The sequence below is a fragment of the Ochotona curzoniae genome, unplaced genomic scaffold, assembly GCF_017591425.1.
Source record: "Ochotona curzoniae isolate NIBS_2020 unplaced genomic scaffold, NIBS_Ocur_1.0 contig_3498, whole genome shotgun sequence".
Lineage (NCBI taxonomy): Eukaryota > Metazoa > Chordata > Mammalia > Lagomorpha > Ochotonidae > Ochotona > Ochotona curzoniae.
Genome location: NW_024465885.1, coordinates 29,832,582 through 29,851,074, shown reverse-complemented (window position 1 = coordinate 29,851,074; position 18,493 = coordinate 29,832,582). Strand labels below are relative to the sequence as shown.

Here is an 18,493-nt window from a genome sequence, read left to right as displayed (position 1 = left end):
ACACATTAATTCCATTTCAAGTAAAAATTATTGTGCAAAGTTAGCCATACATAAGAATGGGCACATCTATAATTTTCATAATTTTTTAAATGGGAGCTTCTCTAAATATCTCTAAATAAAAACAGATAAATTATAACCACCTGATACTATGATGCTTGTGCAGAAGAATTAGAAAGATGCCATGAAAACTATGAGAAAATATTATTAACTTTAAAATGGGGAAAAGAGCCATCAGGTCTGATAAAAATCCAGTGACCAAGAGCAGACATTTTAGCCTAATAGTTAGATGCCAGCATCCTAACCCACCATAGCTGGACTTATCTTGGTTCCCACTCCCCACTACAGCTAATGATAATGCGGATCCTGAGAAGCTGCACGGATTGTTCAGGGAACTAGGTTCGTACCACCCACACGGGAAACCTAGCCTGTCTTCATAGCTGCCAACTTCGGTCCCAACTGTTGCAGGTATAAGGGGAGCAAACTAGCAGAGGTGGCATGTGTCTGCTAGCTCTCAGTATCTCTTTTTCTCTCCCCACCCCCATCTCACTAAACATAAAGAAAAATATAAGACCTTCAAACCTAAAACTTATAAGAAATCTGCATTATCATAACAAAGATAATATAAATAAAAGTATTGTCAAATTGACAAACTACACTATTGGCCAAAAGCTAACACTCAAAACACATTAACCTGTCTATTAAGCAATACGAAAAACCATAGTAGCAAAAGTCACCGTGTTTTAAGTTAAAGATTCACTTATACATATCAATGTAAAACTTCACCTACCATTAAGGAAAGTAAGACACTGAAATATCATTTTTTGCTACTCTTAAGTTACCAAAAATTAAAAAGCAAAAACTATAGGAATAGCTGATAGACTTTTTCCACACGCAACTCACATGACTGTAAGCTTTGAGAATTTTTAAAACGGATTCATTATTTATTTAATTGAATAGCAGAGTGACAGAATGGAAAACAGAAAAAGAGGGGGTGGGGAAGGGGGGGGGGAAGAGAGAGGCAGAGAGAGCGAGCGAGTACAATTTTCCCTTGGCTTAACTCACTACACTACAGAAGCCGCCTTGAAGGCAATTTTTTAAAATAGTAATTAAATTTAAGATGTATACACTAAGAATAAAAAATAGCACTGTTACACTGCAGTACAGATGAGCTGCCGACTGCAATGTGGGCAGACAGCAAGAATGCTAGGAGTTCTGACTGCTACGCTTTAGACCCAGCCCCCTCCTAACTGAGCCTGGGGAAGCAGCAGATAACGACCCAAGTGCCTGGTTTCCTGTCCCCCAGCTGGGAGACCTGGATGGAGCTCCAGGGTACGGGTTTTGACGTGGCCTAACAGCAGCCACTGCAGTTATTTGGGGAGTGAGCTAATAGAAGATATTTCCCACCTTCCCTTTCTATAATTCTGCCTTGGAAATAAATAAATACTAAACATACAACCTAGATTATACATGTATGTGCGTAGAAGACCAGCAACTATCATATGGAAATTAAGTAAACTATATCTTACAAATCAATTGGAGTACTATATAATAATTAAAAACAATGTGAACAGCTACTATCAACAAGGATGAAAGACAGAACACAAAATTTCCAGGGAAAATCATTCCTAATCTATACCTTATGATGCAAATCTCCATTAAACTTCTCAAACTAGGAGTCAAAAATGAGCTCATGGGTCTTGTGTAGTTGTATAGTCAGCCAATCCTCTACCTGTGGTGCCTGAAACATACATAGGTGCTAGTTTGTCCTATCTGGTCCTCTTCTGATCCCACTTCCTGCTGCTGGTCTGGGAAAGCAACAGAGGATGGAGCACAGCCTAAGCCCCAGCACTCACATAGACTGAGAAGCAGCTGGCTCCCAGCTTCAGGCCAGCCCTGCGCTGGCTGTTGCAGCCATTTGAGGAGCTGGTCAATACATGGAAGATCTTTGTCTCTTGTTTCTCTCTGACTTTCAAGGAAAACAAATCTATTTAAAAATATGAACTCACATTCCTATTCCCTCTCCTGATCGAGGGGGATGCGCAGCTCCATCCCTCTGTCAAGTACACTCCATCTGGCTTCTTACATCATTAAGAACTAAGAATCACACCTGAACCCATTGTCCATTGCATACATAAGACTGACCCACATTTCTCAATAGTCTCCCAGGAGAAACACCACTACTTGACCATTAAAAGCTGAGGAGCCTTCACCCTTCTGAATTTAATTCTAAAAAATTAATTGCCAATATTGGCAGGAAATCATCCAACAGTTAGCAGGGTTTGGTAAACATTCTATGTTGAATCAGTTCTTGTTGAACAGTCTAAATATAAAAAAAAAAAATGCTTTACATATAAAAAGTAAGAAAAATCTATACACATATTAATGGATGCTTTAGTCACTATAATTACCTACTTATTCCCTCTCAAATTTGTCCCTTATTAAGAGTAAAAAGTTGGTAATATAAAACCCATCAGCATTATCTAATAAATTCCAACTCTGCAAAATAAAATTGCAATTTTCACTTTTTTTTCACATACTAAAAAATTCAGCATAAAACCAGGTTAGGTTAAAATGGAGGATTCTGATATGCAAAGAAAAAGATAATTTATAAAAGCTATGAAGTATTCACCTCATTTATTTAAAATAAGCGCACATCTTCACAACAAACGAAACAGATAAACTCAAACTATAGATTTTCTTTCATGAAAGGATGGAATGGCAACTTGTACACACACACACACACACATACTTTCTCTCTCTCTCTCTCTCAAACACATACACACACATAGTATGCCCTTACATCCCTTACTTGCTTTATGTTGGTTTAATATCCGGTAACAGACAGGTACTATGTCCATAAATCACATTTGGAAATCTTTATTTTCACATATTTAAAAATTGAAATTTTCATTTCTAGTTCTTAAGAATAAAGCTTTTTTTTCTTATTACTTGAGCTTCTCTATTTAGTAAACATCAAGAGAAGCACAAAAATGACACGTACAAAAAATGAGTTGTGTAACATTTTACCAATGGAGAAAGCTGTATCAGTCTGATATAAATTTAGAGCACTAAACCAGAAAATCAGACCATCTGACTTTTTATCTGTCATTATCAGTTACTTATATTACAAGAAATCTGTTGACTCCTGTTAACTTGATCAGGAGCATGAGTAGTCACACTATTTCATCTTACATTAAACTATTTCTGGAAAAAACGTGACTTTAGGGCCCGGCGCGGTGGCGCAGTGGTTAGGAGCGTCACCTTGCACGCCCGGGATCCCAGTTCTATCCCGGCAGCCCCGCTTCCCTTCCAGCTCCCTGCCTGTGGCCCGAGAAAGCAGTCCAGGACGGCCCAAAGCTTTGGGACCCTGCACCCATGTGGGAGACCCGGAAGAGGCTCCTGGCTTTGGATCGGCATAGCATTGCATTGGCTGTTCCGCTCACTTGGGGAGTGAATCATCAGAGGAAGATCTTCCTCTCTGTCTCTCCTCTCTGTATGTCCGCCTTTCCAATAAATAAATAAGAATAAATCTTTAAAAAAATAAAAAAAAAACCATGACTTTAAATGTTTCTGATGTTCAGAGGTGATTTTCTATATCAGTTTTAATAGGCATACCAGAATTGTCTTACCTCTCGTGTCATTTTCTATTTCTGTCCTCCAGCGATGTAAACAGCTTTCTAGCACAGAAAGTTCCTCTTCTGTTACGTGCCTTGGTGCTGGATGCATGGGCAAATCTGGTGGTATCCGAGACTGGGTGAACGGCTTGTGTATCACTGCTCTCGTTGAAATGGCAGAAACGGAGGAAGGCGAGGTGCTTGGCAGTTCTGAAGAAGAGGCTCCCTGTGGCTCTGCTGGACTATATTTTCAAAGCATAGAATATTTACTATTAAATTTTAACCTGAATATCTTGACAAAAATAATGACAAACACATAGGAATTAAAGTAGCTTCCAATTTGAAAACATCTTTAAAAATTAATAAATCTAATATTATAATAAGACTTCCATAACATAAGTATGAAATTATTAAAAGAATGAACTGTTGGCTTTAAAGTGAAAACAACTTTTTGTTTTTTAATCAGTGACAAAACAATCTGCAGACTTGTTTCTTGATAATACTTGGCAGCTCATATTAATTCACCAAATTGATTTTAATTATTTTATTTATTTAAAAAGCAAAACAATAGAGCTATACACAAAAAGGAGATCTTTCAATCGCTGGTTCAGTCCCCAAATGAGTACAACAGCTGGGCATGGGTCAAGCCAAAATCAGGAGCCTGGATCCCCACTGACATTTCCCAGGTGTGTGTCAGAGACCAATATCCAGAATACCTCTGCTGCTTTCCTATACATATTAGCAGAGAGCCAGATAAAAGTGGAGCAGCCAGGAACTGACTTCATGCACATATTGGATGGTGGCATTCCAAGGAGCCTATCTAATCCATTGTGCCAAAATGTGGGCCATACAATTCTTGACTTAACAGTATTGCTTCCAAGGATCAAGGAAGGCTGAACCTGGGACAAGGGATTTGGTGCAGAAGTTAAAGGTGCTGCTTGGGATAACCATATCAAATACTGTAATGCCAGGGTTCAAGTCCCGGGTGGATGCCTAATTACAGGTTTTTGCTCTATAAATCCTATGGGGCAGCAGGTAATTATTCAGTGTCATGGGTACTTGCCACTCAGACAGCAGAAATATGCCACATTCCAGGTCCTTGGTCCAGCTCTAACTGTAGCAGGCATTTGCAGAGTGAATCAGTAGATGAAACATATCTGTCCATTTCTAAATCTTGATATGCTTTTAAACTATTTACTAACTAATTAAAACTTGGGCCCAGCATGGTACTAGCCACTAAAGTCTTCACCTTGAATACACCAGGATCTCATATGCGCGCCGCCTCTAATCCCAGCAGCCCCGCTTCCCATCCAGCTCCCTGCTTGTGGCCTGGGAAAGCAGCCAAGGACAGCCCAAAGGCTTGGATCCCTGCACCCATGTGGGAGATCAGGAGATGACCCTGGGCTCCTGGATTTTGATCAGCTCAGCTCTGGCTGTTGCAGCCACTTGGGGAGTGAATCAATGGAGAGAGATCTTCCTCTCTGCCTCTCCTCTCTGTATGTCAGAATTTCCAATGAAAATAAATAAATCTTCCAGAAAATTAAAACTTAAATAACTAGATACGAAAGTAACATAAAGTATAATTAACTGAATAAATGGTAAAAACATCAATCTACAATTCTAAAATATACTAAAGTAATGAAATAAGAAAGCTCCAACACAAGATACAAAATCATCTATGTGAATTAAGAACATATTGCAATAATCTACAATATAAAATTATCTTTGAAGATCTTAATTACTTTACGATGTACTACTACAGGTGAAGCAGGTGTCTCCTGCATCAAGAAACCCTTCTACCTTGATAATGTCTGTGAGGATATGGAACCACTAGATGTAGAACTTGCATCAATATCATCAACTGGAGAAGTGCAAACCGGTTTACTGGAGGCAAATTCTAACGCATACTGTAGAACATCCACCAAGGGGAATCGTTTGGGACCTGAGCCATAGCTTAAATATCTGTGAAGCATAAAACATGGAAGCTTTTACTTATACAGTATTTTTGTTTTTTTAAAAAAATATAATTCTTATATGAAACATGGCATAACACTTAAAATAAATCTTCAATAAAGAAATGCATCAGTGTACAAAGAAGGCAAAACTGAATACAAGTCCGAAAATAATTAAATGTTCTGCAACAAGATAAAAATAAGGGAAACCAAAGGTGATTGAGGCTGAATGCATTTATACATTTTAATGATTTCTAAATGCTACCCCTAAAATCTGACTCAACAGGAAGATGAAAACTGGAAATCCTAAAGCCTTCAAAGACTGCTTCCATTTTTAGATGTCATTTAATCTCAAAAAAAAATGACTCCTACTATCTTCCTACCTTTTAACCTCTGATAATTCTTGATATAATTATGATATTTTTCATGAACAAAAATTGCTAACATAACAAATTATTTTGTATGAGAACTGTTAGGCTATTAACTTTTAACACTAAAGTACTTTACTTATACATATTATATTATGTTTATTATATTTTATATTATATTATGTTAATCATATATAACAGTATTAATCTAATACCAATTAAGAGATTGACAGATATTATAAATGGGAATCCCTCAGGTGACATTTCTGTATTAACATTTGAAAGTTTAGATTCTGGGCCCAGTACTGTAGCGTAGTGGTTAAGGTCCTCACCTTACACATCCGGGATCCCATATGGGCACCAGTTCTAATCCCGGCAGCCCTGCTTTCCATCCAGCTCCCTGCTTGTGGCCTGGGAAAGCAGCTGAGGACGGCTTAAAGCCTTGGTACCCTGCATCTGCGTGGGAGGCTCCAAAGAAGTTCCTGGCTCCTGGCTCCAGAAAGGCTCAGCTCCAGCCCTTGTGGCTGCTTGGGGAGTGAATCATCACAAGATCTTCCTCTCTGTCTCTCCTCCTCTATATATATGACTTTCCAAAATAAATAAATAAATAAATAAATCTTTTTTAAAAAAAGTTTAGATTCTGAATTCTTTAATACGTAGTCAGAAGCTACAGACAAGAGTGAGACAAGAGCCAAGTGTGATTTGTGTTCTTGGCAGCCCCAATCACCCTGTATATGACTGATGCATTTAGAAAGCTTCTCTGAAGCACAGAGGCATTTCCGTTTGTATCCTCTATCTAAACAAGAAAGAAAAATTCACCTATTACCTATTTAAATGGAAAGCTCAAGCATAGTTTAATCACATGAAAAAGGAAAATCCAATACCAGATTGCTTTGCTTTTATTTCTATTTTCAACACGTGGAATATTATCTGTTGATTTTATTATCTATTTGATTTTAAACACTAAGTCATCTAAATGCAAGTATACATTAGTATGTATCTCTAAAAAAACTCAGAACTATTTAAGTAAAATTTCATTTTAAAATGAGATATTACAATAAGTCACTCAAACGTAAAATTCAAAATGTAGACAGTTACCAGTCACATGACTTCTCATAGTTATCTCACAATTTCATATAAAATAAAATACCTTTCTAATCTTTGCTGTAATACTGTGAGGTAATCTTTAAGTCTCTTGATCTCTTCCCTCTTAATTCTTGTTATTTCTCTGTTTCTGTGCATATACCTACAAGCAAAAAAGCAATGATTACCATTTCCAAGGATCTTATAGTTAGTGCAATATTAAAACTGGCACTATGAAAGAGCAATCTGTTAGAAATTCTGTAAGATAATCAGATATTCTAAATAGAAAAAGTATTTCTTTTAAGAATTCCAGGATTACAATTCTTTCTACTTCCATTTAATAGGAATCCTGCAATTTCTTCTTTGATAAATAGTATTACATTAATAATTAATGATTACTAGCAAAAAGCAAAATTAATCAATTTCCTACTAATCTTAAAATGGAATATTATAGAATATCAGACTGTACCTGTCCAGATATAAAACTGGAGGAAATTCTAATTTTTTGTGAATTTTTTCTGGTCTTCCCAATGCCTGGTTAAATTCAAATCTTGATAATTCAAATGTTAACACAGGTGGTAGTTCAGTAAACCAATGCTGAAAGAAAAAAAAGCAATAAATAATACCACCTTATTTTTCCTTCATTTCAGTTTTAGGCACAGGATGTTGATATAAGTTTTTATTTATTTATTTTTAATCAATTGGACCCAGTGCAGTTGCTAAAGTCCTAATCTTGCAAACACAGGGATCCCGTATGCATGCAGGTTCATATCCTGGATACCCCACTTCCCATTCAACTCCCTTCCAGCACCCTAGGAAGGCAGTTGAAGAAGGCCCAAAGCTTTAGGACCCCGCACTCACATGGAAAACCTAGAAGAAACTCCCGGATCCTGGTTTTAGATTGGCTTAACAAGCATTCCAAGTGGGACCTCTAACTGCTACTGACAGAGTGAAAAATGCTAGAGTGTATCCCACAGTCACTGGCTGGGTTAGACTGATCCTCCTCCCCTAGAGAGTGACCAGGTGCTGGGATCATAGGCCCATGAAAGGAAGAACCAGGGCCTGGGAACTGAGCCCCATGAAAAAATGGAACTGATTTCCAAGAAGTTAAACTGTAACTACAGAATTGCTCATCTTGGCTCTAACCTGCTTATTGCAGCTCTGTACCCTTGCTTGCTTATCAGTGTAAAGGCCGGCAGTAAGTAGGTTTTTTTCCTTTAAAAGTTCACTGCCAATGAAAGTTCAGGGTGTTCTGAGTGGAGGCAGAAGCCAGCTGGTTCATAAAGACTCCCTACATTCTAAACTGGCTTCAGTTGTCTTTTATATGGTGCACCCACCAACCTTGAGCCAAACACTTGCCCATTTTTACTTGCATCACCACAAGCTAACAATTCAAAAACTGCACACACAATTTTGTCAAGTTTCAACCATTGGAGATGTTTGGGCTCGTGATTAAGATTCATCTGTCTTGTACTAAGTCCTAGCTTTTCTCCTGACTCCAGCATCATAACAAGGCACATCCCCAGGAAGTTTCAGGGTAGGAAGAGCTGGATTGAGTTCCTAGCTCCTAACTTCAGCCTGGCCCAGCTGGCATTGTTGTAGGTACATGGACAGTACACCAGTGGATGGCACAAGTCTCATTTCTATCTCTGGCTCTTTGCCTCTCAAATGAGTAAGACATATAGATTCTAGGTGTGTATAGCATCAATTCTTAATCAGCATTAAGAGCTGAAATAGTACTCCATATACATCAGGAAGAAAAGTTTTGATGGCTTAGAAAAACATTCTCTTCATTTTATATTCAACTCAAGCAAGTAGTATTCTCCAATTCTTTATATTTTATTGCAATATTTTAAATGTCATCATTGAAATGAAATGTACATTTTAGTTCACAGCAATCTACAATGGTCATAAGAATGAAATGACCCAATGCTGGTATGCTTTAGGAAAGGAAGATCATAAAACGTTGTGTAACAAGTTTGTTTTGAATGCACTTGTCACTAGCAATGGCAGGATTTTCCTATACAAAAATAGGAGGATTTTATTTTCTCATTCTAAAGTGGTTGGGGACAAAAGGAGATAATCAGGTACTCTAAATGATTTTTTAAAATATAAGTGGTGTGCGTAGCTCTACAACACTAATATTGTGATTATAGCATTATACACTTTAAAAATTTGAAAAATACAGCATAATTCAGTTAAATTAAAGAAAAAAAGGGCCTGGCATGGTAGCCAAGTGGCTAAAGTCCTTGCCTTGCAAGTGCCAGGATCCCATATGGGTTGCTATTCATGTCCCAGCAGCCCCACTTCCCCATCCAGCTCATTGTTTGTGGCCCAGGAAAGTAGTCGAGGACGGACCAAAGCCTTGGGAATATGTACCCATGTGGGAGGCCCAGAAGAGACTCCTGGCTCCTGACTTTAGGTCCGCTCAGCTCTGGCCATTGTGGCTACCTGGGGAGTGAACCAGGGGACGGAAGATCTTCTGTCTGTCTCTCATAATCTCTGTATATCTGATTTTCCAATAAAGACTAAACTAATCTTTAAAAAATAGACCACCAGCAATGAGAAATGTCTATACACACCTCTGTAATCTATCTGGAATGTCATACTTAAGATAAATAGTAAAATTGATGCTATTCTCCACTAATTCCTTTTTTCCACTAATTCTAAACTTTTTTGTAGTATAAAATCAACACACGGAAGGACTAGATTCCTGTAGTTAGTGAATAAAGGATTTAACATAACTAGTGTTGGCAGCATTAGTGCTTCTGAGCTTATCTGTAAAAGAGTTTCAAAGCGCTGAAAATAGCTGCCTTTTGGACACATTATACAAATGTGGAAAAAACATGTAAAACACAACTACCACTACAAATTCCTCATTGGAAACTAAGTAAAGCTAAGAAGTAAACTAACCACAACAAGCAGGTTTTTTTATTATTATTTTAGTGCAAAAACTATGACCAGTTCATTGTCCTTTCTTTACTGTAAGACTTACTTATATCTGAAAGACAAAGTGACAGAGGGAGAAGGAACAACAGAGACAAACAGAGACAGACAGAGATCTTTGATCTGCTGTCGTCCTAGGCACTTCTGATCCTACCTGGTCTCCCCAGTTTTGGGGGCAGCCTTACTTATCTATAAATTGCATACTATTTAATTATTATGATTTAAATAACAGTTCTAAAGTATATTCCTACACTAAATTGAGACATTTGGTCAACAATGGAGTGTATATATAATGATAACTGCACAAGAATATAATGGAGCTGAAAAATTTATTTCACTTAGTGACCTTGTAGGATGGAGATGACACAATGCAACACCTTACTGTCTTATTTGTCTGGTTGCTGCTATAAACAAAACTATTAAGCCTCAAGTGATATAAAATTACAGCCCACAGCAGGCATTTGGACTTCAGATGAAGATGCTAACATTTCACATTAGAGTATCTGGGTTTGACCTGTGGCTCTAGCTCCTGCCTCCAGTTTCCTAGTCAGGTAAACCCTGGGAGCAGATACCGATGGCTCAAGTAACTGGGTTTCTGGTATAACCACGGTGACTAGCATTGGGTTCTTGGCTCCAAGGCCACAGCTCAAGCCCCAGAAGCACATCTGGAGAGTAGAATAGCAGTTGGGAGTTAAGTGTAGTACATAGATCTACTACACAGCATATGTTGGTAACCAACAGTAATAGTTTCATCTAATAGTTTTATCCATAGAGTATATATGCTCTTTTTACTCACCAGAAAACAAATTACCATAAAAATGTACGGTATATTAGGTCACTAGTTGCCTCATACATCTCGTGCTTACCCCTTCTGTTAACTGAATTATAAGGCTTTGTATAGTACTTGATCTACACTATCTATGCATATATACAAACATGCCATGATTCTCAGTAATGATGCATCTCCTTTACAATCCAACTTCACACAATAATTTTAACTTGTTTCTTGGTATGTCATTTCAAAAACTGGCATTCTTATAGATAATTGGATGTTTTCTTTCATTTTTATTTGAAATGCACAGACTTGGTAAAAGAGACAGAGAGATCTTCATCAACTTGCTCACATCCCAAACTCCTTTAACAACTGTGCTGAAAAATGCTAAAGCCAGCAGTCCAGAACTCAATTAGATCGCTTCGTAGGTAGCAAAGGTTCAAATTCTTGAGCCATCATCTACTCAATTTGGATCTGAAGTGGGATGCAAACTAGAAACTCTGAAACACAGGGGTCCCATACAGTGTATTAACAACTGTGGAAAATACCCACCTCCAGATAATCAACTCAATTAATTCTCAAAATCTGAGATATTTCTATGCTGGTTGGCTACAGCTATTTTAACAATGATGCTTGTTGTGGCAAAGAAAAATCATAATTCTGAGCAAATAAAACTGTGAAGAACTATTATCAAAGATTGCTGCAAGTTAAAAATACTCTATGCTATTATTAATTTTCAGAAACTCAATAAGACACGTTATTCTGAAGAATATATTAAGATTATAAACATTGGGCCTAGCGTGGTAGCCTTGCCACTAAAGTTTTTGCCCCACATGAACCAGGATCCCATGTGGGTGCTGGTTCCATGTCCTGGCAGTCCTGCCTCCCATCTAGCTCCCTGCTTGTGGCCTGGGAAAGCAGTCGAGGACAGCCCAAAGCCTTGGGACCTTGTACCCACGTAGGAGACCAGGAGTGGCTACTGGCTCCTGGCTTCAGATTGGCTCAGCTTTGGTCATGGTGGCCACTTGGGGAGTGAATCAGCAGATAGAATATCTTCCTCTCTGTCTCTCCTCCGCTCTGTATATCTGACTTTCCAATAAACATAAATAAATCTTTAAAAAAGATCGTAAACATTACTAAAACTTTTAACATACTACACTCAAATGAAGAGTTTTTTAAAGCATGTTGAATATTTGAAACTTCTGTCTCTAGCAAATGTACACATTTTATAGCACAAATTATGTGATAAAATATATCAGTATTGACATCGGTTAGAAACTGCTAATTCATGAGATTACAAATTAATTTTATTAGAATAAATGGAAAAAATTAGCAGAAAATATATACATTTTATGTATGAAGCCAGCAACAAAGGAGAAAAATAGCATTTTTAGTAAATAAATAAAGCAAGTCTATTCTATTTTAAATTTAAGAATATCTAAGAAAGATTATTTACCAACATCCCATACTATATTTCACTTAAAAGTTGCTTCCCCACTTTCTGTCCTCCTGTCCAATCTATTATATTTTTATTTAACAGTAAGCAGATCAAGCAGATTTCAGCAAGTTTGCTTTCTTGTTCCCTTGAGGAGTCTCTTCAAAAGTTCCTTTGTTTAGAGACCTGCTTCTCAGTCAAATAAATCTGCTGAATTTCAATTCTCTTAACTGAAGAGTCATACTAAACCATCTGTGAAATGTTAGTGTCCAGATACCCTCTCTCCATCTCGCGTGCTGGTCAGACAGCTCTGCAGTGTTACATCAGCACCTACTACGCACTGCCTGAGCAGATCAGCTATGACTGAAACACTTCAACAGAATCTCTTCTCCCTACTCCTCAAACACCCCTCACCCACCAAAAACACAGCAGACACTATTTTTTTAGAATATGTGGATGAACTGGGAAAGAGAGGTTTGCAAGCAACTGACAGGAAAGGCTAATTTTATCTTTTTACAAAATCTTATAATCTAAATGAAAGCTTAATCTCAAAGAAATAAGAACCTAATCCCATGTTAGATGAACACAGATATATTATTACTTAATATTTACTATGCATCTATTCAGTACAAAGATCTTTGAAGCCTTTTTGATGGGCACTGCTATATTTCACTTCCTTACTTTATAAATACCTATCATCTACTTCTATGTATAGTCACCACAGTATCCCACAGAGATACAGTGCTTAATGACACAAATGAAAACCCTTATCCTCAGGCACAGAACTTCTATGTAGCCAACTGTCAATGGTGATTAACAGTAATAGATTCAGAGACAAGTGATCTTGCCTTTGTTTTCTGTGGTAGTGTCAATAGTCCAGGACTGACAAATATACAGAGCAAGAGAGGTGGATGGACAGAGATGAGTGGCAGGAAAGAGGCCAGCGGAGGCAGACAAACACACTTACAACCTGAGTTTAAGGGTTTGTTTTTGTACTAGAAGCTGTTGGAGTTTTTCCCCCCAAGCAGAAAGTTCATACAGGCTTGGTCAAATTCCAACATTTGGTATAAGTAGCATGCACCTATATAAAATCACCCTTAATCAGTGTTTTTAGAGTACCATACTGCTCATTTGTGACTGTCCCTTGATTGAGAAGCCGGGATTAACATGGATCACGGACTATGCTGCCTAAGTATATATTCGAAATATTCCTAAACTGTCATAATTAAATGTCTTCATTAAATTCAAGTGCATTTTTCTTTGTCTTCTGTAAGTTACTTAATAAGAATCTTCCATTGTGCTTCATAGCACTGTAAGAGACTGGGAAAGGAAGGACATATGAAAGTGCTAAACTCACCTCTTGGCCTGATTTTCCTGAGTTCTCTGAGTGTGAAGATTCAATCTCTCCTTCAATCATTGCAGCTTCTAGGCACTCATGTAGATCTTTGAACCCATTGACCTGAAGCGGATACTGACCAAACATTTCAGTATTTTCAAATTTTTTACCTACAGGAAGGGGTAAAGTTAATTAAATTCATGTTCCACAATACGGCTTGTTAGCACCTGACAAGTATATACACAGATTTTCTTCTGAACCTGAAAGGCTGCAAAAGTGACCACTTAAGATGTTCCCGAGAATAATGAAACGGTAGAACATCCCTATGTGTCACAGACTGTCACGGATAATAATTACACACAAACATGTATATGTGGTTGTTTTGACAAGAAACACTATCCAATGGCAAGATAGTTTGGTAAACACTGAGTTCATATAAAAACAAATGAGGAGGCAGACAGACATGATCTCTGATGTAAGGAAACTCTTAGCCTCATTTGTAGGGAACACACTGTATACACATTAAATATATACATTAACAGCAAGTATTCATAGCAACAAACTGTTTATTACAGTAAGTTCTGTGCGAGTGTAAGAAAAGGAGAGCTGAGTCTGGAGCAGGAGGGTAGAGCAGGGAAAGCTTCCATGGCAAAGTGATCTTTAAGCTGAGAGCTGCACGATGAGCAGGATTAAGCAAGGTGACAGAACTGAGGAGCTGGGAAGTGTTCCTGCGAATACTGAGCAAGTGAAAAGGGAGACAAAGGCTACGTGTTTGAGGATCTAAAGGAAGCTCAGGCCTTGGTCGGGTAGCAGGAAGTGAAAATAAAACATCAGGTAGGAGGTCAAGATCTACATGGTTGGTAATTTTGTTAATTTTTAAAAATACATTCTGTATATTCTGAGCATAATGAAAAGAGGATGGATTGTTACATCTAAGGACAGAATAGGATTTGTGCTTTTGAAATACTTTTATGGTGTCTGTGGAATATACATGAGACTGTTAGGACTACTAAAGGATGCATCCAGAAATAAACGGAATGTGGTAACAGATTATACAAAACAAATGAAATTAAATGCACTACATTCACATAAAAAACCCAGATCTAAAAGGATTTAAGGAACCTGAAAGCATTATTGGAGACTGTAGGAAAATAAAGCTATCAAGAATGACACAAATTTTCTTAGCAGAAACACCAAGTTAATTTTTTCATATATTTTTAAAAATTTATTTATTTTCATCTATTTGAAAGGGAGAGTAACATAGTCAGGGAGACTTATCTTTCATCCACTGGTTCACTTCACAGTTGCCCAGAGTAGCCACGACTGGGCCAAGCTGAAGCCAGAAGCACAGAATTATCCAGGTCTCCCATGACAGTAACAACAGCTCTAGCACTTGAGCCAGCAGTTTAGTTTTGTTTTGAGGCAGCAGCATTAAAATTGTAGGTTATTATGGGTTGCTCGGACTAGGCTGCAGCTCCCACTGGTTTATGCGAGTGCTGGGCAGAATCAGGCTGGACTACAACACCCACTGATTCCAATGGAAGACAGGGCTGGAAACAGAACCAACCCAGCAATTGCAACCACTAGCTGATTGGGGTGATGGACTATGCCGGGCCCTGTGCTTGCTAGCACATACAAGAATCTGGTCTGGGAACACCTTGGACAAAGTTTCTTTGGGGATCTCCCCAATCAAACTGCCAGACTCAGAACCCTAATCATGAAAAGATAAAGGACAGAACAAGTCAATCAACCAGATCAGCCATATGTTAGCAGTGAAAAACTGGGCAATTGGAGACTCTATGATGGACTATGTCAATCAGTGGATTCTTCTACGACCTCATAGTGCTAGGAGTGGGGAGACTGGCAGCAATTCATGCCTGTTGAACTATCAAAACCACTTGAGCAAGACCCTCAAAGCATGCCCTACATCAGGGACCTGGGGTGCTTGGGAGACTAGGTGAGGCTTTTCCCTTAATACCCCCCTTTACCCCATATACATAAAGGAAACAATGTAGAAATAATAGTCTTGCTCACTTTCCTGTAGCCCTTGAAGAGTTTTAACTATGTAACGATTATCAAAATTATAATAAAAAAAAGGTGGGGAAAAAACAAGTTTGCCACTGGATAGCACAATTTCAAAAAACATTGTTGGTTAAAAATGGCCTATAAGATTTCAGCTTGACAAAAGGACTAAATACATGAGACTATAGCTAAGACTGATATTTTGATCACAGGATATAAATAGCTAGAGAATGGCTGGATTGTTGATAGCATAGCAAGAATTCAAGTTAATTTGAGACTGCCAAGGGAATGAAACAGGAAGAGGAAGAAGGTTAAGAACCAAGGACCTCCTACTTTCAGATGCAAGAAGAGATTATAAATTTAACTTACACCAAGGGGAAAAGCCGAGAGAATGTTATCACAGAAAGTGGGTAAGTATGCTTTTACATAAAGAGGAGGAGAAGACGGAAGGATGAATATATTAACAGCATTAATATTTTATAAAAATTCAATATGAAGACTGAATCAGATGCAATGGATTTCACTACATTTAGGAAATCAATGACCTTAAGAACAACCCCTTTTTTGCAGAGTGGTTGGCAGAAGCTAAAGTAAGGCAAGTTAAATAGAAGCTAAAAGTGGTGTCTGCTTTCTTTCCAAGGGGTTTAACCCTGAGCAAGAATGAAAAAAAAAAGCTCATTTCCAAGGAAAGGGGGTAAAGTATGGGAAAGGATAGTGTTTTTGTTAACTTCAAGATATTAGAAAACAGTCCATGTCCGAATACTGAGAATTAACAGTGGAAAGATGGTAGCTGATGACACACAGACAAGGGGATGATTAAGGTCTAATCACTCATTCAAGACATTGAAATAAAGATTTTTATTACTAGTCAATTATTTAGTTACATATAATTATTTTAATATTATTTTCTATGATATGATTCCATAGGTTCAGGAGTTTCACCTTCCTCTCTTCCCATTTCTACTCCCTGCTCCCTTTTCCCCTATATTTTCCCAATAGTACAGTCCTTCACAAGTCCATCGTTTTGCTAGCTTAGTGTATCCTGACATTGTAGATACAGACAATGACAGAAAATCCAGCATCCTGTGGTCAAGACATATTTAACAACTGCATTGTAAGTCCATTTTTTTATTCAAGAATAAAGATGTATCTATTTGTATACTCATCTCCACTGTACAGTTCCTCTAGATGAATATATGTATACACATATTTACCGACATATATATTATATATGCTGATCTTGTATTTTTGCATGAAGATTGCCTTATATCAGAGAGAATGTATGATATTTGTCCTTTTGAGATTGGCTTACTTCACTGAGCATAATGGTCTCTAGCTGGGGCCATTTTGTTGCAAATGGTAGAATGAAAAAGGTATGTAAAGGGGAAAGAAGAATGATAGGAAGAATGGTAAGAATGAAGAGATAAAGAAGTTAGCTTTGAAGTAAGTGGAAACAATAAAATAATTATTGCAGAAAATGAGAGGCAGGGCAGTGATTATACAAAACAAGTACAAATGCCTGCTAGGGTTATAGGACTGCAGATAGCACATTTGCCCCTGCCAACTCCAGTGAGGGTTGCAGTTTTACTTCCTATGCAGTTTCCATTGATTTATGATCTATTACAGTTAGCCCATTGGGTCACCTTTCCACAGCACCAAGCAGGCACTCTTAATCTGCAGTGAAAATACCAGTAGTTAAGGAGGGCCAGATCATTACCAGTGAGGTAGTACCTGAAGGAATGGAGACAAAAGGCATTTGGGTATTTACAAAGGTGATTTTAATGATGAGCAGGGAAAGAAATGTAGCTCAGCAAAGGCCTGAGAGAAGCAAACTGTAAGCTTGAAGGCACCAGAAATTCTCAGAGCTTAAGGGCTTGTGTAGCAAGGTGCTTTAGCAACAAGGTGATAATCTGCTGTAGCGAACCACTGATGCAAAGGAAAATATTAGGAAGCTAAATGACAGGAATGGTAAGAACAAGTTGTAAAGTAAGTGTTTTTGTTTAATGAAGCACGAATTGGAGTGGAAATCTATTGAAGCAACATTTATACAACCAAACTTAGAACCAATTTTCAGTCCTGAAGGACAAATTATTTTAGATAACCATTTTTAAGAATCCAACCCTGCACCTGCGTGGGAGAGCTAAAAGAGTCTCCAGGCTCCTGGCTTCAGATCAGCTCAGCTCCAGCCACTGCGGCCACTTTGGGAGTGATTCAATGGACAAAAGATATTCCTCTCTGTCTCCTCTTCTCTGAATATATCTGGCTTTCCAATACAAATAAGTCTTTTAAAAAATGCAACATGAATAAAAATGTTGATGCAGGCCATAACAGTGGCCAGGTATAGCCTCACCAGGTATACTCACAGCTTCAGAATGCCTGAATATAACCTGAAATTTTATTTAAACAAAACTTCATGGGAATCCCAGATTTTTATATTTTAGATGATCTGGAAAAAGTAACTTCAGAGTTGAAACACTGAGTTACTTAGGAAAAAATATTTTCAAATGTTTATGCTTAGAGACTTAATATCATTACATATCAAGATGCTTTTTTTCCTATTTCTCTTGTTAAGAAAATGAAAGAAACCACACGAGCCTAAATTTTAATTCTAGGTAATTAAACAGATGAAGCAGTATCACTTTCAGATGATTTATCCAAAACATGGAACCTAACCCTTTCTTGAAAACTACAATCTAAGAAACTATAGAATTGCTTGAAGGATGAGAACACTCGGAGCAGCACGGTAGCACAGCCGGTATAGCCCACCACTTCAATGCCCGCATCTCCTGAATGCCAGTCCTATTCCCGTCACTGTACTTCAGATCCAGCTCCTTGCTAACACACCTGGGGAAGCACAAGATGGCCAAGGCGCTTGGGCCTCTCCCACCCAGGCGGAAGATACAGATGGAGTTCAAGGTTCCTAACTTCAGTCTGGCCCGGTGCCAGTGCTTGCAGTGAACAAATC

General features: G+C 38.0%; 1 protein-coding gene across 13 annotated transcripts in view; it reads right to left on the bottom strand.

The window, feature by feature from the left end:
• Window positions 1-18,493, bottom strand: part of USP25 (ubiquitin specific peptidase 25) — a 126,006-nt gene that overhangs the window by 40,073 nt on the left and 67,440 nt on the right. For all 13 annotated transcript variants that reach the window (XM_040980646.1, XM_040980653.1, XM_040980656.1 and 10 more), the window contains 5 exons: window positions 13,528-13,676; window positions 7,487-7,614; window positions 7,085-7,180; window positions 5,415-5,576; window positions 3,630-3,856 (listed from right to left, as the gene is read on the bottom strand). In XM_040980646.1, coding sequence (XP_040836580.1) covers window positions 3,630-3,856; window positions 5,415-5,576; window positions 7,085-7,180; window positions 7,487-7,614; window positions 13,528-13,676 — 762 coding nt within the window. The remainder of the gene's footprint in view (window positions 1-3,629; window positions 3,857-5,414; window positions 5,577-7,084; window positions 7,181-7,486; window positions 7,615-13,527; window positions 13,677-18,493) is intronic.